The sequence below is a fragment of the Ascaphus truei genome, chromosome 1, assembly GCF_040206685.1.
Source record: "Ascaphus truei isolate aAscTru1 chromosome 1, aAscTru1.hap1, whole genome shotgun sequence".
NCBI classification, from domain to species: domain Eukaryota; kingdom Metazoa; phylum Chordata; class Amphibia; order Anura; family Ascaphidae; genus Ascaphus; species Ascaphus truei.
In genome coordinates, this window is record NC_134483.1 from 311765595 (window position 1) to 311789690 (window position 24096).

Here is a 24096-nt window from a genome sequence, read left to right on the forward strand (position 1 = left end):
TGTCAGTGAGAGGCCCCTCATAGGAAGAAGGGGGGTTGCTTTCTAGTTGTTCAGTGTGTGTGATATCACCGGTGCCAGTTGCATGTGGTGAGCTGCCAGAGTCTGGCATCAGACAGAAGCTACAGGGAGAGTTCTTCTGCATGCAGGGACTAGGGTAGAGGTATACCCCAGGGCCCAGTTAGTCCCCTATGACACCAGAGGAAGCTGTATGGTATAGGGTCGGCCTTAGGATAGGGACTCCTTCACCATATTTAGAGAGTGAGAGGATTTGCTGTCTGACAGTACCTGACTGTCAGTATAGCGTGTATCAGAGACTGTGATAAAGGATCATCCCGGCTGGAGATTCCTTTCCCTGTGGAGTCAGCGTGTGCATCCATTCCTGCAGAGAGCAGCGCAGCATGCCGTGGGATCACTGTGAGGTGTTGCTGATTTGTAAGGGCTGGGACCCGCGGCGCGGGCGGCTGCACGGGCTTTCCCCACCAGCAGGGGAATCCTCCCGAGCCGGTCCCGGTCCCCCCTTGCTGCACAGCTCACTACACGCTGTGACGCGTCAGCCGCTACGGGATACAAGAGAATTGTATGACGTGAATTGAGACTCGTCACGTGGTGTGGCTGTGAGCCAATGAGGAGGGGAGGCTTCGGGAGGAGGAGAGGCTTCGGGGAGCGGGGAGGAGTGTGGAGGGAAAGCAGCGTGAGTGCCTATCTGTGTTTGTGTATGTGTGTGCGTGAGTGCCTGCCTCTGTCTGTGTGTGTGTGTGTGTGTGTGTGTGTGTGTGTGTGTGTGTGTGTGTGTGTGTGTGTGTGTGTGTGTGTGTGTGTGTGTGTGTGTGTGTGTGTATGAGTACCTGCCTGCCTGCGTGCGTGCGTTTGTGTGTGTGTGTGTGTGTGTGTGTGTGTGTGTGTATGAGTACCTGCCTGCCTGCGTGCGTGCGTTTGTGTGTGTGTGTGTGTGTGTGTGTGAGAGAGTGCTTGCGTGTGTGTATGAGTGTCTGAGTGTGTGTGTGTCTGTTGCTTGTGATCAGCAGCTCCAGCCCGAGCCCGTGGAGGGAGGGAGGGGGGGAGAGTAGCGGGTCCCTCCGCTCAAGCCACGCCCCCCCTCCCGCTCAAGCCTCCCACTCCCGCCCCCCTCCCACTCCCGCCCACCTCCCGCTCCCTACAGACCGCATATCGCGGTCTGTGTATGTCAGCGCCCCGCCTGTCAGCAGTGCAGGAGCGCTGACGGAGGGAGCGGGGCCTTAGCCTAAGGATTTTCCTGACCAGGACTGGTCAGGGAGGTAGTATACATTAAGTGCACCACCGGGCCCCAACACAGGGAAGCGCTATCCCTCACACTCACACTGGTCTTTATTGTTGTGGACACTCAAGAGACTGAGGGGAATGTGATGATGGACATGTGGGTGAGGGTATGGTATTCATTCAGAGTGATGCACTGTTATTCATATATTGTTTGATGTTATGCAAAGAGAGTGTTGTAGAGGGACACTGTCAATGTCATATTGTTGAAGTATGTTATGTTGTGTTATTTGCCATATAGTAAACCCTTTTAGCCATAACTTATTGGTGTGGGCTGGTTACTTTATGGATATTTCTATGTGAGGGCCACTCTACACTCCTAGAACCCTACACAGGTGGAGGCGCTGACTGACGAGAACGTTCCAGAGGATTCACCCCAGGCTCTCACTAGCGGAGGCTCAGGCCTCCTGTGAGCCTGACAGGTATAACGCACCACACCAGGTAACATTAGGCTCCCCGCACACACACACACACTATATGCGATTGGGTGGGGGGGAATACCCGTTACACAAGATTGGTTCTTTCATATATCTGGTGCAGTTTGTTTTGTACTACATGACTTTATAGCGTGCCATACAATATATGTCTTTATATAGGGTGACCAGATTTTCAAAAGTAAGGTGTGTGTGTGTGTGTGTGTGTGTGTGTGTGTGTGTGTGTGTGTGTGTGTGTGTGTGTGTGTGTGTGTGTGTGTGTGTGTGTGTGTGTGTGTGTGTGTGTGTGTGTGTGTGTGTTAAAATAAATAAAACCTGCAATCATTTTTTTTAATACGTTGTACATACACACATACACACACATATATATATATATATATATATATATATATATATATATATATATATATATACATTCATATACTTATATTTTCGGTAGCGGCGCGATTTCTATTTTTTTCTTCTTTCCCCCCAGTCTGCCGGTTCTACTCTTCTTGCCGTGCGCGCGGCGCCATTATAGAAAGGCTGACTGACGTCAGTCAACTAAAATTCTGCGCGCGCCCGGCACTATAGAACGGGTCTAAAACGGGACAAAATAAAAAATGATTTTCCAAAAAAAAAAATATCACTTAAAAAATAAATATTATAATGATATTTGTCTAATACCATCTGCCTGTATGCTGTATTATTGATTTATTTCAGTTTTCAAACAAAGCACAAACTCACCTCTCTCTCTCCCTCTCCCTAACCCCAATAAAAAATAGGAATTACAGATGTTCCTCTTATTCATTTGCATGACTGCAGTGATGTTGGTAACAGCCAATGTTATGTTTCCAAATATGGGACACGGAAGAGGAATTCAGCCCGAACTGGGGTTAGACTATTGCAGTACTGTATGTGTATTGCAGGTGTGGAGACACCTCATTAGGTTACCTAAAAATATGTACAGCAACTATGTGAAACCCTGCTTAGGGTCACAAAAATAGTCCCTCTTAGTTAGCACTCATGCCTATATAACTATATGATGGGCGACAATAGCTGAGTGCCATACTCAAATAAATGCAAGTTCTTGATTAAGACATATTGTTAGCTCTAAGAGACTCCACTAAGTTTAAGAAAACATAATACAATTTTATTAACATATATGTAACATCAACGAATTAAGTGAATAGTATATTTCCAATGTGAATAAAATCTCCTCAGTGAGGGTAGACAAACTCTGTGTTGTATGTGTGGTGGAATAAGATTGTCTTATTAACACTCAAAAGATAGTATACACTGTGGTAGGCTGTCTCATGCATAAATGCAATACTACAATATATAGTATAGGTGTTCGCAACTGATCGATCAATTTCAGTGGCAAATAAGAATAGGTCCCATTTTAAACATCACCGATACAGTATCTGTATTCTCTGATAGGCTGTAGGTGGTAATAAGTAGAGTATGGGGTGGTTCTATATACGTTTCAGCTGTATATGAAATGGTGATTCGAGGAGGCACTATGCCCCACAATAAAAGTATGTTACCTAAAAATAGAAAGAAAATCAGTTAGTATGAGTGCTGCTTTGAGGTCAAATCATTGTTTTTAAACAACTATACATCTTAATGACAGGAAATCCACCTACTGTAAGTCAAAACTTAATTAATGCTCTACTATTTTTATAATGTTCAGGATTGAAAATATTTTAAGTATTTGCGCGACTGCACTTTAATATATACTGCACTTGATCCAAATAATCATAAGTCAAAAGAGGTTAAAAGTAATAAATGCAGCATATGGTACACAACTTAAATGCCGATGCCTTTCATAGCTTTAATACCATATGCCATTAAGATCAAAATTCCCAATAATTTACATGCTTTTCCCACTGTTTTCAAATTTGTCTTGTCCGCACCTCTGCTCCCTTCATTAATACAAATGAATATTACAGCATTATTATTAGTTCATAGCCAGGACAGAACTCTATCTTCCTTGCTTACTGTAATTTAGGGAGAGGCCGATGCAGAGTAATGCAGGAAGTTGTTCATATCAGGACTACAACACTATTCCGTTTTACATCCTGCAGACTAATCTATAGAAGATGTTGCTGGAAATTGGCAGATTAAGTCACTAAATTTGTTGTTCTTGTAGGGATGTTTTCACTTTAGAGATTCGTAGTATTTTCCTAATTCAGTGTTGCTCAACCATCTTCCTCATGACACTCCAACCTGGCTATCTTTTTGGGGATGAATAACCATCCACACATCTGCATAGAAAATAAGTGCATGTATGTGTTAAGTACCGTAGCTCATTATTCCTAACATATGGTCTTGCTGCTGTTCCTCGTGGAGATGTTGACTTTTTAAGGAGACCAGTATTTCCGTTTTGACATGTTTCTAATAAACTTGTATTATTTTTTTTGTAGGAATATACTGGATAAAACGGCATGGATCCTGTATTGTGCCCCTGCGTTAAACCATTATGATATTGGGAGAACAACATTGGAATAATTAAAAAAACGGTCACTTGAAGCCAAGTCCCAGGGATTTTTTGACATATACTGTATATATACACTGCACTGCCAGTGACTGCTGCAGCATGCTTAAACAGATATTAGCTGATATGTACATTGACCCAGAGCTTCTGGTGGAACTTAGTGAAGAGCAAAAACAGATCCTGTTCTTCAAAATGAGGGAAGAACAGATTAGGCGGTGGAAAGAGATAGAAGCAAAATATGAAAAGAATGAAGCCCTTGGGAAGAACACGCAACCAAAGAAAGGTAAATTTTACTTTTTATTTTATTTTTTTATTTTTAAACAAGTCATTTTATACTGCTAATGCATTATTTTTGCCTAATTTGTGTTGGATATACATGTTTACCAAAAAAACCCCATCAGTTGAAAAATGATTAAAGCCTCAGTCACCCCCAATTGACCCTTTCAGTTTTCTCAAGTCTCAAAACTAAAATAGGAAAAGTGACGCACCATCAGTCAGATGAATAAAGAGAGGGTGACTCCAGAAATAAGGAATATTTATTAGATCATGTGAAACGGAGGCAAACATGTTTCGCGCTGAGCGCTTTATCAAGGTCCCATGTTACAACACTCTTGCGCCCCAGAATCCTATCTGGACTTTCAAATAAGTCTCATAACTAGCTATTCTTCTAGTGTAGGATTACAAATGTTCAACACCAAGAGATACCCAGTAAGAACAGATGTCACTGTGTTTTTGTAAAATGTACTGTAATCAGGACATGGCATGTCCTTTACAAAGCATTGTTTAGACTTGTGCAGTTTCCTTCCTTGCTTCTTCTGTTTGTAATATTTCCCACTTCTCTTCTTTTGTAATGTATTAAATAAAGCAGCAATCAAGATGGTCCAAGTAGAGGAGTGCAACATTGATCTTTGGGTGAATAAACTGACGTGTGTGTGTGTGTATATATATATATATACAGCTAAACCCCGTTATAACGCGCCTCGTTATACCGCGATTCGGTTATAACGCGGTTTTCCCGTGGCTCCCGTTTTTTTTTAAAAAAAAAAAAAAAAAAAAAAAAAAATTTTTTTAAAAAAATTTTTTTACATTTTTTTTTTTGCACACTGCACACACTCACTGCACACACACTGCTCATTGCTCACACTGCCACACTGCACACACACTGCACACTGCACACACACTGCTCATTGCTCACACTGACACACTGCACACACTCACTGCACACACACTGCTCATTGCTCACTGCCACACTGCACACACACTGCACACTGCACACACACTGCTCATTGCTCACACTGACACACTGCACACACACTGACCACACTCACGCACACTCACACACACTTACGCACACTCACGCACACTTACGCACACTTACAGACACTCACACACACTCACACACACACACACACACACACACACTTACACACACTTAGACACTCACACACACTCACACACACTTACACACACTTACACACACTTAGACACTCACAGACACACACTCACACACACTCACACACACTTACACACTCAGACACTCACACACACTCACACACACTTAGACACTCACAGACACTCACAGACACTCACACACACTCACACACACTCACACACACTTACACACTCACAGACACTCACAGACACTCACACACACTCACACACACTTACACACACTTACACACACACTCAGACACTTACCCACACTCACACACCCATATACACACACACACTTTCTCTCCCATATATACATACACACACACTCTCTCACTCTACACAGACGGGCCGCGACCAGCACCACCACCCGCTCCCCCCCCTCCTCCCGCGCAGGCAGCGGGAGCACCGGGGACAGCGGTGGGGAGAAGAAACCCCCCGCTACAACCTCCATGCAGGCAGCATGGTTCTGAGGTAAGCGGCGACCTGAGGGGACATCCCCACTCCCATCTCCTGCCCCGCGGCCTGTCCCGAGGTGACAGGGGGAAGCGGGGACAGGAGAGACATCCCCGCTCCCATCTCCTGCCCCGCGGCCTGTCCCGAGGTGACAGGGGGAAGCGGGGACAGGAGGGACATCCCCGCTCCCATCTCCTGCCCCGCGGCCTGTCCCGAGGTGACAGGGGGAAGCGGGGACAGGAGGGACATCCCCGCTCCCATCTCCTGCCCCGCGGCCTGTCCCGAGGTGACAGGGGGAAGCGGGGACAGGAGGGACATCCCCGCTCCCATCTCCTGCCCCGCGGCCTGTCCCGAGGTGACAGGGGGAAGCGGGGACAGGAGGGACATCCCCGCTCCCATCTCCTGCCCCGCGGCCTGTCCCGAGGTGACAGGGGGAAGCGGGGACAGGAGGGACATCCCCGCTCCCATCTCCTGCCCCGCGGCCTGTCCCGAGGTGACAGGGGGAAGCGGGGACAGGAGGGACATCCCCGCTCCCATCTCCTGCCCCGCGGCCTGTCCCGAGGTGACAGGGGGAAGCGGGGACAGGAGAGACATCCCCGCTCCCATCTCCTGCCCCGCGGCCTGTCCCGCGGTGACAGGGGGAAGCGGGGAGCGGAGGGACATGCCCGCTCCCATCTCCTGTCCCGCGGGATGAATATGCGCTAAAGCGCGGCGGCCATTTTTTTTTCTCGCGACCCCGTTAGTAACGCGGTGGTCTCGGGGTGGACCCCGAGACCCGCATTATAACGGGGTTTAGCTGTATATGTATGTATGTGTGTGTGTATATATATGTATGTATATGTATATACAGTGGTTGACAAATCACCAAAAAAATCTACTCGCCACCTAGTACCAAACGTGTGCTGCTTGGGCCAATATTTACTCGCCCGGGGCGAGCAAATGTATAGGTTTGTCGAACACTGTGTGTATATATATATATATATACATATAAATATAAATATGTATATGTATATGTATATGTATATGTACATATACATATACATATTCACACACACACACACACACACACACACACACACACACACACACACACACACACACACACACACACACACACACACACACACACATACACATACACATACACATATACACATATACACATATACACATATACACATATACACATATACATTAAAAATAACACACTAAATGAAACATACAACATTCATAAAAAAAAATGCATGGCCACTCCCATTTATGGAGCCTCTATGAAGCACAATAACACAAAACCAAATTAAATCAAGAATAATCCCACTAAACAGATTTATGGCAAAACCGGTTTAAAACCACAGTGAGGGGAACTCGTACTAACCACCAGCGGTAGCGGGTGCCATGTGTGATAGCGAATGATCCGGATTACATACACACATGGAAAACGAATACCGTGGAGCAGAAAACAGTGCAGTAATTCGAGGCAAACTTTACTGCAGCAGGTCCCTCTTTTGCTTCCCCTATTTTTTTTTTTACACGATTTGGATGCAGGGGTACCCTGGAGTTTAACTGCATTCATTTTACCTCAGGGGACCACCAACATCCTGAGATGCAAACCATGAAAGGAAGTGTAGGTATTTCCTTGTACAGTATTGTAATACCCCGCATCTCATGTGCCAATAGGAGTTCACAACGTATGACATTCTGGCTTCCTATTGGTCCATGTGATGCAGGAGATTTAAATTGACATTTTGTATCCCCTGGAGAGGACGCTACCGGCCCAACCCTCATGTTCCCTGCTCAAGGGACGCCTCTTGGTGAGAAGATTGACTCATTTTCTGTAGTTCAGGTTAAAAATTTTTAAAAAAAATAACCCTACAAATATGGCTGCTGGGGTCACCAATAGAAAGCAGCAATGTCCTCTTCCGATAATGTTGTGGCTGCCAGAGGCGGAGCTGATCCCAGAGGTCATATTGCTCTCCTAGGAAACCACTAATCAGTTTCCCAGCAACCGGTGGTTCTCTGAAGCCAGCAGTAATATATTCGAGCTCTACAGGAACCCCTACAGCCAGTAGATTCATGTACACATACACCCCAGCCCCCAATCCCCAAACGAAATCAAGCAGCACAGACGGCTGCTTTAACATATATCCTTTAATTGTGCCACTATTGTTCTGGTACTAAGGAATGCTTTCTAGCAGAACTTAGCCTATAACCTGATAATCATTAATTAGATCAGTCACTGATTCTGAAGCTTCAGTGATTAGCTGAAGGTTCTGAGAATCAACCAAAAAGAGGCAGTGGAGCTCTCACAGATAGACAGAAGTAGTACAATAGGTACATCTGATTTTAATAGGTATGGGACATAAACATTATACAGTACCTGCTAAATAGGTACAGTTAGATGGCTTGCAAAAGGTGCCATAAGCAATTGCTATGTTTGCATTATGCTGTGGTGTGGTGCCACCAAAGCTTTTTAGTTCTAATTTTTGGACCAAAACATTATTAAACGGGTTGAGTAGGCTTCAATTATTCTGGATTCTATTCACAATGAAAATAGCTTTCTAGTTGAAAAATCTTCCCTCCAAAAAACTCAAGTTGACAATGGTATTTTCCCCGAGGACCATTTTATCACATCTTTTTATATACTTTTCTTCTCATATTAGTTTTTTAAAACACAGTTTTGGATCATTTTACCCTGTGCATATAAAACAGACGTGTCCTTGTCAGTAAAAGCAAACACATACGTTAATTGTTAGCTGTGAGTCACTGCAGTCATGTTACTTGACTGGTTGTTAAAGAGAAATCGGATTCCTATCCTGTTATTCTTCATTCCACTGCTGTGGAATGCACATCTTGTGCACAGAGCTTGTTTGCCTGTTAAAGGAACCTGTGGTGCCATTTTCTCGCTTGCCACAGTCTATCAGCTGCAGACATTTAGCCACCACTGATCAGCCGTAGGGGATAGCTAGCCACCGGCCATTTCACTGCAAAGGCAAGTGATTACAGGGATTAGTGTTGGTATTTGGGGTTCATTTTAGGGGTTTGAGTCAGGAGTTAGGCATTTTAGGGTACGGGATTAACGTGTTCAGGTTAGGGGTTTTAGTGTGAGGGATCCGATTGGGGTCTAGGGCAAGGAGTTAGGGGTTTTAGGGTAAGGATTTGACGGTGTCCAATTAGGGGTAAGGGGTTAAGGTTAGGGACTTACCTTCGTGGTCAAACGCTCGAGAGCTAGCTGTACCCTGCGGCTGATTGGTGGCTAAATACCTGTGGCTGATCAGCTGCAGCAACATCCTAGACCGCTGTTCTCTACCCTGTGATTTAGGAACCTCGGGTACATAGTGCTTCAAATATATTAAAGCAGCAGTCCCACTTAGTAAGCTGTATTTCACTAGTAACACATTGGGACCATTTCTTTGGCTGTACAACTGGAGCAGTAATGGGCAATACAACAACATAATGTTTAATAAGAAGTTTAGTGTCTTTGAATGGGAGATTTTCTCTTAGAAACCTAGTATTTGTTATGCAAGACTCTATGCACAATTTTTACAGTCAGCCTTTTCTTTAATTACCCATTGGACAATATTCGTTCAAATCAACTTGCTGCAAAACGTGGGCATAAAGAAAGTGTGTCTCCAGGCATATTTTGGATATTATCATTCTTTACATTAAATGCATCAAGTCCATGCCGTTAGCATATTCAAATACTAGTACTTGATATTCTAGATCCAGGGTCATGTCTGGGGTATGAATGAACCCAGCTAGCTTCAACTCAGTCCTCTTTCCAAAACACAACAAGTCCTGTATATTTTCTTCACTTTATTTAGGAAGGCAGCAATAAAAACAGGCACTTGTGGATAAGATGTTTGTGTTGGAAAGGTGTATCTCTGTGGGTGCTTTGTAGTAAGGGCAGGTGAAAAGAATTGGCCTTGCCATAGGGGTGTAACATGAATGTACTAACTCTGCCAATGTCAGGAAGTAAAAGACAGTGGGTACTGCTTGTGACACAGGGATAGGGGTCAGGCCATACTAACTGTCAGCAGGGACAGGGGGGAATGGGAAAGCCCATTAACTTGGAGGACTGGAGATGTTTCCAGGGCAACCAGGGGTGTGACAGACTGGAAGGAAAAAAGGCAACATAATGTATCCATTCCATCTGCACTGGTAGTGAAACTGCAAGGAAAGTAACATCCAAATACAGCTAGCAGGCAGAACTGCCAAGGAAAGGGGGGGGGGGGGTGAAACAGAGAAGGCAGAAATGGGTATTTCGGTTCCATGACACTTGATATACATGAGAGGTTTTGGATGGAGGTTCATAAGGGAAGTACCATAGACTCAAAAGGTTTGTGGGCACAGGTATAAAGAAGGGGCGATTTAGTCCCCGAAATGTTGCCCCCCTTGTATATATCACTTAATCTTTTACACTTGTTTCACGTAGTTTTTTTTCCTCCCCCTCCCTTTTTTCCCTTTGTATTTTCACCCCCTTTTCCCTCCACCCCTCCTCTCTCCCTATTTTTGATATTGTATAGTTCTGCTTGTTGAGCTGTACTCTCCATAGCCTATCTAGGGGCAATTGTTTGTTGCATCAACTTACACTATGTTCATTCAATATATTCATTATTTGCATTTGACCTTTGCGTGCTGGGGACATTTGTCACATGATGCATTGTGAAACAAACAAAAGAATGTGGAACTACTGTAAATTAACCAGTTGTGCTCACATGGACTACTTTATATTGGGATTAGCCTACGTAAATCAAAATCTGAGATGAAAGAAAAACATACTGTATACTGACTGAGTTAAACCTGCATGTTTTCTGGCAAATTATTTCCCTTGGTGGTAGTGTTTTTTCAAGTTTGCCTTGATAAGAGATACTATACAGCTCATATGCATTTAGCATGACCCCTTGCAGACACATCTACTGTAACACCCTCCTATCCTGTCCTTAATTGTTGTGTTACGGGAAGGCCACCAAAGTTGCATACAAAACCCCCCCTTTGTTTTTTTTGCAGTCACTTGTAAGCTGATAAAAAGTTATAAGTACATTCACTGGCATTTTGTATTTGCATCAGTTTTTAGCAGGCTTACATTAACTAATTAGTTAATAAATAATCTCAAATGATATATTACTTCTTAATGCTTTAACCGCTAGTGGCTCTTATGACCAGGGCCGCCGACAGCTTTCCCGGGGGCCCAGGACTAAAGTTTCCACTGACCCCCCCCCCCGACCCCCAGTGTCGGTTGACCTCGTGAGAGATCCCTCGCTCTCTCTCCTTTCTCACACCCCTATGTCCCACACCCTTACATCTCTCTCCCCTCCCAAACCTCCACCTCCGTCCCCCAAACCTCCACCTCCCCCCAACCTCTCTCCCCCTACACACACACATAATACCCCCCTCCCCCCCACACACAATACCCCCCCCCCACACACAATACCCCCCTCCCCCCACACACAATACACCCCTCCCCCACACACACAATACCCCCCACACAAAAACCCCTCCCCATTCACAAATACTCCCTCTCTTACACACACATATAATACCCCCTTCCCACCACACACCACACACCACACACCACACACCACACACCACACACCACACACCACACACACACAACACACACACACACTACCCCTCCGCCCCACATACACACACTACCCCCCTCCCCCCACACTAGTTCTACCCCCCCACCCCCCCACACACACTCGCAAGAAAAACTTTAAAGAAAATTAGAGTATGGGGGATTCGGAGATGCCTATTGGCGAAACATTTTTTTCATTTTGTTTGTGAAATCTGTGATTTTTTTTTTTATCAGTGAGGCTTAATTGATGTCTGTGGGACCATTTATGTCAGAGGCCAGCGGCACACGTACAATCAGTGACAGTGATAGGTCTGGGGATTGCTGCTTTAAGTACTATTCTAATGATTACGTTTTTAATCTTCCCTGACAAAGAGGACGTGGCTCTACTGCATATCAAATAGGGACCATTGTCTAATTGAGAATAAGAACAATGAGGGCAATATTTAAAAGAAATGACTGGTGGTCACAAGAAAATCCAATAGCAGCATTACTAGGGCTTCCCACTTGGCCAGCACTGGTTTTATATGGGGGGTGGAGAGAGGAAGAGAGGGAATGTGCAATCTTCCCTGTGCCGTCTTCTATGGTCAAAGAAGAGGCTTCAGCAGCTCAGGTTTCTCTCCATCCGGTACCGTGCCGATCAGCCCGTCTGACTTCTGGCGCAAGGGCGAAGCCTACACAAGAGGCCAGCCAGAGTAGAGGAGAGAGGCCTGCTACATGGGTGGAGAGCTAGGGCCCACAGCCTGATGCAGATGTTGGTCCGATCCCGGGCCTGGTTGCAGCGGGGGCCTGGCAGCTGGCCCCACCAGAGGTCGTGCCAAACTACCAGTGCCACTCGGCCTGCTCCATCCCCCTGCAGCTGCCGGGCCCAGTTCTCCCCCACCCCCCCTGTCGGTGGCCCAACTTATGACGTCCAATGAACATCATTATTTTCTAGGGGGGATGTCACACTCAAGTGATGAAAACGGAAGTTTAAGTCTGTTCACGTCAGTGGGGCTGCCTGCTACTTCAAGCGATCACTTTGTCTGCATCCACAAAGTCTTCTGGGCTGGCAAAGAGAAGGTTAATGTTTGCCCAGGTTCACCTGCCATGTGACTAGAGTTGCGGGATTGTCTGCAAAATGAGTCTGAAACATTTTCTGGGATTTTATCAGATATTTCCATTGCCAGATTCACGGAATTGAGTGCCTACAAAATATTGTAGTAATAATGGCAGTACAAATTAAGTGCACTTTGGTAAAGAGATGTTACTAAATGGCAGTATATAAATGGCCACGTGACTTTTAAAAAGGCAATTCAATTGTTTTTTGGGTTTTTTTTTTTACATTTATTTTTATTTTCTTACACGGGATTGAAGCAGTGTGTCCCTGGAGTTGAAGTCCATTAATTTCATCTTGCACTGCTTGGGAGGTGGTTTAGAACCTGCTATAAAAATCAAAAGATGCTTTAAAACTCAGTAAAAATGTCATTAAGAGTTAAATAATAAAAAATAAAATAAACTAGGTACTAATACTACAGAACTGATTTATTTAAAAAAAAAAAAAACCATACTGTATGATGTTTTGCTGCTTTATTGCTTGGCTTATTTGTTTGTTGTATTCAAAAGGATTTTTTAAAGAGAAGGAAGAAAGGAAAAATTGTATTGCTTGTGATGGCTCTTTTCTATTTGATATATAACCTTTTCACACAGCTTTCCCGCGTGTATAAAGATTCTGGGTGGGGAAATGCACAGTATTTTAAGAAGGTTGAGTTCAACATGTCACACATGTTTTAATAATTTGCAGTTCCTTAAAGATTGGGAACCAAGTCCAGGCCCCCGCCTCCCCACTCCTCCCCCCCGCTCCCTGCACACATCGTGTCCACTAGTTCCACTCCTTAGGCCTTGTTCAGGGTGCCGGCTTCGCGATGTGCGCGCGCGCTTACGTGCGTTGTCAGGGTACCAGCTTTCATTGTCTCCGAAGTACGGAGTTGACGCTGCGACAGTTTCCATAAACAACTCCAAATAGTTTTTTCAAGCTGCAGCAGCGTCACTGGTACTTCGGCAGCCAATGAAATCATTCGAGAAAGTGTAGTGAGAGGAGCAACACCCATCCCTAACCTCAGGTCTGTAGCCCCGCCTCCTCAACGCTAGCACCCTCCACCTTCTGTCTCTGGCACCCTGAACGAGGCCTTATACCTTCTCTCCGTTTCTTTACTCTTTCAAGCCCCTCCCCCTCTCTTGCGACCCTGTCATGTCCCCTCTCTGTCCCTCTCTCACTCCCCACCCTCACTATCCTTCTGATTTAGAGTGCTCGCAAAGTAGGACGAGGCCCCATTTTGCATCAGTATTGTTCCCTTAATCCAGCATCTGGATCTAATAATTAAAAGTATAAACACTTTCTTTCTGGGGGAATTTTATTTATGCAAAGAGAGCCTGGGAGGTCTCCCAGCAATGGGAGAGTCTGTAGGACATTCCTCCTGAGTTGGCAAGTATGGTTGCGTGTGATCAAGGTAACCAGAGTTTGAATACAAAGCTTTAAGAACCACGATAACAAGAATTGGGAGAACAAAAAGACACTGGATTAAGTTGCAACCTGCAGTCAGAATGGAGGAGAGCGTCAATGTTTACTGTGGCTTGCCCAAACACTAGGTGCACTTACTGCACCGACACACTTTATTCGAGCAAATACCCGGTATGTACCTGGCAGATACCTGGAATGTGCCGCTCCTAACCTCTGACAAGCCCCGTTGCATTTGCCTTCCCAGCCTGGGTTCATGCCTGGCTGATGGGCGGCTGATCTGTTAAATGATAATGATTAGGATTTAATAGGCTGCAATGCTTCGCGTGTCTACCAGATGGCATAAATTCATGAATTGTAATGCAGTTTATATATATATATACTGTGCAGTATTGCAGCCAGCGGGAATAAAATGCTTCAATCCCTGCTTGGAAAATAACTCAATGCACTCGGGCAGAAAACAGTCACAAACCTCAATACACCCGGGTATACCCGAATTCGTGGGACTAGCCAAGCTCGAATAAAGTGTGTCGCCAGTGTATGTAAACACTAAAAGGACATGATTAAAATGATTGCTCTTGCAGTATAATTTAAAATTAGTTGTCGAAGTGTCTTGGAAAAAAAAAGTGTAATTTTGTACGCTTGTCAAGTAATAACTCTCTAGGAACTCCCACTTATAACATGTAGGATTTGCATAAAGTAGTTGTTTCTTTTAATAGAAGTAAGATGAATACATTCTGAGTGTTGAAATGCTTGTTTTATGATTTTCTATGTGTGCATTCATGTGACATGATCACATGTAAATTAAGTGTAGCCCTGGGTAGTTTTGGGGCTATAGTTCTATCCTCCTCCTGGCAGTAATCATCCCTGGTATGGGCAGGTTTGCCAGGAGTAAACATGGGTTTTCCCCACACACGGTGTGCAGTGAGTCAGTGAAGATCGTGTCATCAGGCTCTGTGTCCAATCACAGCGACACAGGGGTGGTGCTTATTGGAACTACTTACTGCATAGCACTTCCTGAATTGATCAGTTCCTCTCCCCTCTTGAGAAAGGATAGTCTACCCGAGCAAGCTGGCAGGTTTGTGGCCCTCCCTCTGGGAGAGGTGGGAGACTATTCCTTTTTCTCCACCAGGGAGTAAGAGAAGAGCACAGACAGCTTCTAGGGCCCCGACTAGGAGTGTTGTCCAGGGACATCCTTTGGGTGACTGCCTGCTGATATGCTATTTAGCACATTGCTGTATGATGGGCAGTCTGCCATGCACTGATGCAATAAAGTATTCCTATGATTCAACATAGTGCTCGCCTGAGACTGGAATCTATCAGGGAGAAGCTGAGAGAGATTCTCCTGCAGAGGTTCCTCCCTACAAGTGTGGGGATCTGCAAGAGATGGAGGCGCTGTTGTAAGTACCACTCATGTTCACCTCAGAAGCCTGTCCTGATATCCCCCATACCATCGCGGGAGACTCAGGGCCCCATGTTGCCAGCAGGTTTGCACCACACTTTAGCCAGTAACCAGTGTAGCATTTCCCCTAGTGTACCCTACATGAGATTGGGGATGGGGGAAGCAGGGTTACATTAAAAAAATGGTGGGCGTGGTCAGGACACTGAGCAGTGCAGCTGCATGTCAGCTCGGCCCTGCTGAAAATACTATATATAAACCCCCCAAAACAGGGGAAAACGTTCCAAAACAAAGAAATAGAATACAGGTCCTGGATCATTTTGGCACACCCATGGCACCCCCACCCTTCCCCACAAGCTACCTGGGGGTCCCTGATGACGTGCTGCCTACTCAGGCCGTGGAGGTGTCGGCCATCTTTTTTTACCTCTTCTTTCGCGGCCTCACGCGTGGTGCACCGATCTGTGGAGGGGGCAGCTTTTGGTACAGGGAGAGACCTGGTGCCTGGCTACCCGTGTGGTGCGTGTAGGAGGGAGACGCGGGCTGCTGGATCTGTGGAGGCACATAAGTGGATGTCGGGCCGATCCAAGGTATCAGTTGGGACCACCTGGTGGTGAGTAAAGGCATCCATTGCCGCTCAGAAGTGCGGACTGTGGCTGGTAAAAACAAAAAAAAAAAACACATGCCATCTTTTACAATTAAAGGGGACTTGCACAATTAAAAAAAAAATATATTTTTTTTGGTGAGGAGAAGATATAAGTCGAGCCAGGAGACGATATGGACTAAAGTTCCTCATTAAAACGGAATAACCTCCACTGGCAAAAATGGAGAATAAGACTGACTATAATTAATTAAAAATGTTCAAACTGGGCACATGCAAAATGGCTAAGGGAATAGAGGCTTGATTCATGAGCTCCGTTTACCCCTGGCAATTTTAAGCAAAAAAAAACAAAAAACTGTAAAAACGTAAATAAGCACTTAACGCAGCAAAATACCGGCATCGGAACTTTTCAGGATGACCACTCGGTACCAGAAAAAGAATTTGTCCAACTACTTCCAAAAGGCTGATATGGCATGAACGGGAGCATCCACGGCCCCAGCCTCATGTGGGTCGCCGATTCGGAGAATCGGTAGAGGGCAGGAGGTATAAAAGAGACGGGCAACTGGTGACCAAGAGTGACCTAAAAGAGTTCTTTGGAGATCTCTTTTTAAAGTGGAGATGGCAGAACTGTGGAGGGACATAAATAATAATGGAAGCAGGACTGCCGAAATTGAAAAACTGCTAGATTCTACCATTAAGTCTCTCCACAAAACTACCACCCACCTGAAATCCTTGGTGTCTGAGCTGGCTGTCCTGCTGGGGAGTTGTTCATATACTGCATGCTGATACCAGGGAGCACGCCAAGCAGAGGATCCACTATGCTGTGTTTATTTGGCAACTACAAGCCACCATACTTTTACTTCATCCATTGAGATGACATCACGCAGCTTGGGCAGAGAGGTCTGAGGGTTCCGACGCTGAATACTTCTGGCTGTGACGTGGAGCTGTGAGAGCCGCTACAGAGCTGAGTTTAGCAACGCGGGAGGCGTGGACACCACACTCGACATCAACAGTGCCGTGAGAGATGTGCCAGTCGAGGATTACTCCCTGATGTAAGGCGTGCAACAATCATTTGCTATACCAGACGCCCCTCCCCCCCCTCTCCAGCAGCCCATTTGCAAAGTCGTGAGTACTATTACCCATTGATGGGTGTTCTGTTACTACACAGCGGAACTTCTGCCTTATTTTCTTATCTGTGAGTGACTCTTGAGCACCGGTTTCCTAGAGCACAAATATGCTCTGATATCTTTTCTTGTCCGGCAAGAAGACATGGAAAACAGGGATAAAAGAAACAATATTAGAATTAGGGGAGTCCCGGAGGTCTTTACAGAAGCTGAAGATCATATCTCAAAATGACTGACCAACACGCTGCCAGATAAAACAGAGGCAGAGCTTCAGCTTGACAGGTGCCATAAAGCCCTGTGCACAGGCCCCAACCAGGAGAACCCCCTAGACATCCATTATTTCAGTACCAAAGATGTCCTCTGTCAAGTCACAAGAAACATTAGTCATATTGCATTTGAGGGTATTAAAATGCAGGTATTCCATGATATGTCCCCTGAACCCTGAGCAGGAGGAGAAAGCTGCATCCTGTCACCAAAATAATACGGGATAGGGTAGTCCATTACCGGGGGATTTTTCCGTTTGGCCTGTTGGACATAAAGAATGGTAAAGCTCTATCAAAGAAAAACCTTGAAGAGGGCAAATCCTTCCTAGAGAAATAGGTTTAAAAACATATTTAACTCACCGTGAAGCCAAATTTGAAGAGGGGCCCACACACGACCCAGCCTGAAAGGAAATGAGGAGCTTTACATGTAGCAGGAAAGACCATTTGCTAATGGAAGGCAACTAAGACCCTAAAGGGACAAAGTTTCATACATTTTCATCTTGGTTCATTTGAAGGTTTTAGATTTTTAAAGTAACATTGCACTTTTTTGACTCAGTACTACTGCAGTCTGCATCCATCTTGGATCCCGGTCTTCCCTTCAGAATTAAGAGGTCCGGTGCAGGATGTTCACACAAGCTACAGAGATGTACCAGGAGGTGGAATGGAGGCCACTACAATCAAGAAGTTCCCAGCGTAAAGATGCGGCAAGGGGAGCTCTGAGAGAACTTTTGTTTTGGTTTGGGGGGGGGGGGGGGGTTGATGTTAAGTGGCAGATTTAGCGATGTGGAGGTTTCGGCTAAAGAGCAGCAGGGAGGTTGTGTGGCAGCTCCTTTGGGTGGTGGAAGCTGGGTGGGGGGGGGGGGGTGGGTTTACAAGGATCAGGGGACTCTGTTACAGAGATGGAGTCAGTGGAGAAAGCCATGGGATCACCCCATGCTCAGAGACATGGCTCCATGCCAATCTAAAATGGACAACACCTATGCATCCACAATATCTAATTGCAGGGGTGAATCACACAATTGGTGCCATAAACTCTGCAGGAAAGGAGACAGTGCAGCAGAACAATTGACAAAGTGTGTGTCTCACACAGACTGGCCCATAAGAGATGGATCTGACATTGTGGTACTATTTAGGATGCTTCAGAAGGTTAATAGATATGGGGTCACTAAGAAAGACAGCCGGGGAGTAATAAGTGGGGGTAATGATTGATAGCAGAGAAGGTAATAGCGAGCTGAGATAGAAAGGGATGAGGTTGAGTGTGTAGTTTAGTAATGGAAGAAGACATAAGTAGCAGAGGTCAAGGGCATCCAAAGAGAGGGTGGACCTCAGAAGGAACGTGTAGATAGAATAAGAATGCGGCTCTAGGGGAACATGAGGGGGATTTCAACAGCGTAGCAGAAATATGGAAAGAAAGTTGCATTTTAACAGTCACTTTCTTTTGTTAAGGTATATTTCTAAGTCCAAGCTAGTTTGGATAAGTTAAAAATTGTGTTAGCATGGTTAAGGGTGCACGATGGGTTTGAGGTCTATGTGGTAGTTGTTGCTAAGGATGTTGACTGCCGACAGTTGAATAAAGGTCACTGAAGTTTAATGCCAGGAAAAGTATGCAGTAAAGTATAGGCTCCCGAATCAGGACCCAGTGTAATACGATGAATGTATATATTGCTATATAACAAACCTGGGGGATCAAGTCTGCCAAACACAATGAAGGCTATATTTGAGGCGGCACATTGGAAGTTTGTGAGGCAAGCATGTAGAAGAAAGTACCTATACTAAAAGAAGTGTATATATGTATGTGTGCATGTGTGTGTATATTTTTTTTTTAAGACCTGTGCCAAACAGAGCTAAATAAGTAGGTAAACGGTCCAAGGTTTAGTGGTCATTATCATTAGTATCAAGCTAATTGGGTTTACCGGCTACAACACCTCCATCACCAAGAACTCAGTCACTGATGTTTAGTGTGTATGGAATTTAATTTGCTGTTTTACTGTTATCTAATGTTTATGCAGATATGCTGGGGTGGAGGAGGAGTTTAGCTGCCCCAGTAGTTCATATATGCCTTATTTTAGGTGACGTGACTAAACCATGTTGCCAACCAAGGCCCTTGGGTTCCTAGGATTTGGGGTTGCCCAGATACCTGGACTTATTTTTTTTAACAAGTCCAGTTGAGATGTTACTCCCAAGGGCAGATGAATCAGGGTCACAATTGACCATATCTGATTCGTTCAGTGTTTTATATATTTATTTTTTCCTTTTACCCCTCCCTATCCCCAAATTTTGTCTGCCCTTTCCTTTCCACGCGTAAAGTCAATATTCCCACCGAAACATTCACACATCCCTGCTGGACGGGGAGATCCCTGTGCGGTCTTAGATACTGGTCAGAGTACATAAGCGGTTGGCCTTTACAATTTACAGTAAATGTTGATAAATATAAGGTCACATCATGTGAAGGGCTTGAACAGTCCAGGTAAAAGAAAGCAAGCAATAGCTGACTACAAGAGGAAAAATGTTGTTGATATTATACTTCAGGAAACTCACTTTAGTAAAACAAGTTTCACAGGAGACCAGGCATTTACACCTTATTACCAGGATCAGACATTTAGCAAAACAGGTAAATGAAATAAATTGTAAATTTATTCACAGGAAAAGGCAGACACACAAAGTTACACAAACTACATAAGAAAATACACCTTTACTGAGGGTTTGGGGGTGAAACTATACTTTCCTAGGTGTAGGGGCTTCTAAATCCAAAGCGTACCCTGACAGGGTCCTAACCTGAAATGTCCTGGAACTGAAATCAGCCTGCAATTCAAGACGCCACCGCTCCCCTCTCTCCAGAGGACTTCAATTTACTTGCTGGACTTGGTGCTTAGAATATGAAAATCTGATTGGCTCAGGGGTTTATAGTACTTCTGAGTTTCATTCACAAAAACCTGCAGCTAATCCAGGCATGGGAGTTTCTGAACCAGCCAATCAGAGCGATGCTGGTCTTGTGAAGCCGGGCAACCGGGGGTGCTGAATCTGCCAAGGGCATGTGCCAGGTTGCCATCAAAGCCACTTGCTGGGTTGGGCTTCAACAAGTCTGGTGGGGCCAATGGAAATTCGGAGAACTTCCATTCATCCCAGGACATGGGTACTTGAGCTCTTCCTTCCGGCCCAAATGGTCTTGACACCCCAGACATCCTCTGTGGGTTTCATCTCCGACGTCCTGGCAGACTCACTGGCACCAAGTTGGTAGCCCCAGTGGCCTGTTAGAACATTGGTTCTGAAAGTCCCAGCTCATTTACTGTGCACAAAGCATATACTGTATGTACTTAACACACTTTGTTAATAAAATATACACTTTAAAAACCTAAGTCTTTCTGGTATGGGAAATAGAATAAAAAGTTGCACTTAATTTTTCACTAGCCATATTCCCCACACACTATTGCATAGACTTAGTATGGATTCTAAGAATCCCCTCACAACCTTGTGTGTGGTTGGAGCACCTCAGAACCCCTATACCAGTTCTGGGTGACCTGGGCATTTACTAGATATCCCCATTAACTAGGGACCCCACGACTGTTTCAGGGACACCTCACATTCCTATACCACTTTTTACCTTTCTTGTCTGTGCTGAAGCAAGGAACTCCTAGTGGTGTGTCACGTTTTCAAGGTGAGGTATTGCCAGGACAATGTACCTACATGTATCCAGGAATCACTCATTATTCCTGGGTAAATTTTTGGGGTATCCAGCAACACTGGACCCCGGCTATCTGGTAAATTTCTGATAACACTATCTCCGTACCCCCCCTGCCCCCCCCCCCCCCACCCTTGAAACTCATACCACAGCAATCTCTGCTTGCTGGCACTCCTGAAAAGGTAAAAACACATCAAATACTTTATTACCGCATCATTACAGGTTATGCATGTACAAACCCTGGGCTCAAGATCTGACACTCTGGAACCCCAATACATGGATCAGAGGTAACCAAACGGGCTTAAATCTTTATTTGAGCCTGGTTACCCCTCACCATCACAAACTATCCCTAAATATTTTGATAAGCCGTTCAGGCAATGTTTCCTTTCATCAGCCAGTTGCAAAAAGAGGGGAGTGGCGGTCCTGTTTCACAACAGATTCCCGTTTATATTATTATTTATTTATAAAATCTTTTACCAGGAAGTAATACATTGAGAGTTACCTCTTGTTTTCAAGTATGTCCTGGGCACAGAGTTAAGACAAATAATACATGGTTACAAATACAGTTACATAAATGAGCAGGCTATACATTATATACAAGCCATTTCATGCACAATATTGGAACAGGTCGAGAGATACTGTAGAGGGCAGGTTTCTGATATTGGTAGGCACCAAACTAGGCCAACGCCTAATGATAGCCTATATATTTGCCCCATGTGAGCAGGACCCCACTTTTTTCTCAACTTTTTTTAATCTAAAAATTTTTACAAATTGATACAGGCATACCCCGCATTAACGTACGCAATGGGACCGGAGCATGTATGTAAAGCGAAAATGTACTTAAAGTGAAGCACTCCCTTTCCCCCACTTACCGATGCATGTACTGTACTGCTATCGTCATATACGTGCATAACTGATGTAAATAACGCATTTGTAACAGGCTCTATAGTCTCCCCGCTTGCGCACAGCTTCGGTACAGGTAGGGAGTCGGTATTGCTGTTCAGGACGTGCTGACAGGCGCATGCGCGAGCTGCCGTTTTCCTATTGAGCGATATGTACTTACTCGCGAGTGTACTTAAAGTGAGTGTCCTTAAACCGGGGTATGCCTGTATAGCAGGACCATATAGTACTAGAGTGGCCTTTAATACTAATACAGTAAGTTCAGTTAAATCTGTTGTCTAAACAAACCAAGTATACAGTATAACGTGTAAGGACAGTGGCCCATATTTACTAAACAGTGCTATTCCATACGAAATCTACTGGATCTGGGAGACACTTTAGCTTAGTGCCTATTCTCTTGAATGAGCCATAATGTGTCTTGTGGGCTGGAAGAGATCTTGGCACAGCTTGGTAAATAACTCATGTGTAACAGGCTCTATAGTCTCCCCGCTTGCGCACAGCTTCAGTACAGGTAGGAAGCCGGTATTGCTGTTCAGGAAGTGCTGACAGGCGCATGCGTGAGCTGCCGTTTGCCTATTGGGCGATATGTACTTACTCGCGAGTGTACTTAAAGTGAGTGTACTTAAAGCGGTGTATGCCTGTATATAATTCTAGCGGGCGACTTTAATATGGCATTGGATCCGAAAATGGATAGATTGGTCCAACACAAAGATAATAGAAATAAAAGAACAGCTACTCTTCTTAAAGGCTTAAGAAAACCACTTGATAGACATGGAGAGAACTTCATCCCAATGAAAGAGATTATACATTCTTTTCACGCCCTCATTCAAGTTATAGCAGAATTGATTAATTCTTTATATCAAGCAGACTGGTCCCGAAGATCTCCCACGCTGGGATCCATGATATTTCATGGTCAGATCATGCACCAATTGAGTTAAGGTGCTCTCAAATTAACCTAGACAGACCCGGAGCAAATTGGAAACTAAATGAATAAATCATAAAAATTCCATGTCATTCAGACAGTCCGCAATGAGAGAGATCAATTTTTTTTAGAATAAATAAAGATAGCGTTCAGTCCCAAACAACTTTATGGTAAGCAGACAAGGTAACCTTAGATGCTCTCTTATTAGCATTGCCAGAGGAAGGAAAAGAGAGAGAAATGCAAAAATAGTCAAATTACAATCAAAATTAGAGGAGCTGTCTGCCAGACACAAGCAGGATGGCAGGGCGGAAATCTTAAAGAATTGAAAGATGTTAGAATTGAATGAAATATGCTCCTGACCTCCCATGCTGGCAATTCACTGACTTGGTCAAAGAGGATTTTTTTTTTTAGAAAGCAAACAAGACAGATACTTTGCTCGCAAATAAAATCAGGAACAGACAATCAAATTTCAACATACAGGCTATTAGACTAAAATCGGGGGACATGACATCAAATCCTTAACTAATTGTAGAGGAAGTTAAGGAGTTCTACGAAAATGTCTATAATGGAGAAAAGGTCACGTAATGGAAACACAAATCAGGCCCTTAAGGACTTCTTTGCAGACTCAAACCTGCCTAGATTGAACGGGGTAGAAAGAGAAGGTTTGATAAAGGATTTCACAATGGGTGAGTTGGTACAGGTAATCAAACAACTGAAACCATCTAAGGCATTGGTCCAGATTGGTTCTCCAATTTATATTATAAAAAAAAATTGTCAAACTGTTGGCCCCCCACCTTCTCCGCATGTTCAATGCAGTGCTGGCAAGTGCTTTATTCCTGGAACACATGCTCCAAGCGTCTATATCTCTAATATACAAACAGGGAAAAGACCCAACAGACTGTAAATGTTATAGGCCGATATCCCTAATAAATTCGGACATCAAAATTTACTCTCAAATGCTGGCCAATAGATTGTCATATCCTTCCTAGACTGATACACCCAGATCAAGTCGGATTAATTAAAGATAGGCAAGCAGCTGATAATACTTG

General features: G+C 44.6%; 1 protein-coding gene across 2 annotated transcripts in view; it reads left to right on the top strand.

Annotated features, from left to right (window-relative positions):
• Positions 1-24096, top strand: part of SH2D4A (SH2 domain containing 4A) — a 127875-nt gene that overhangs the window by 22716 nt on the left and 81063 nt on the right. For both annotated transcript variants that reach the window (XM_075605256.1, XM_075605263.1), the window contains exon 2: positions 4133-4486. In XM_075605256.1, coding sequence (XP_075461371.1) covers positions 4306-4486 — 181 coding nt within the window. In that variant the 5' untranslated portion in view covers positions 4133-4305. The remainder of the gene's footprint in view (positions 1-4132; positions 4487-24096) is intronic.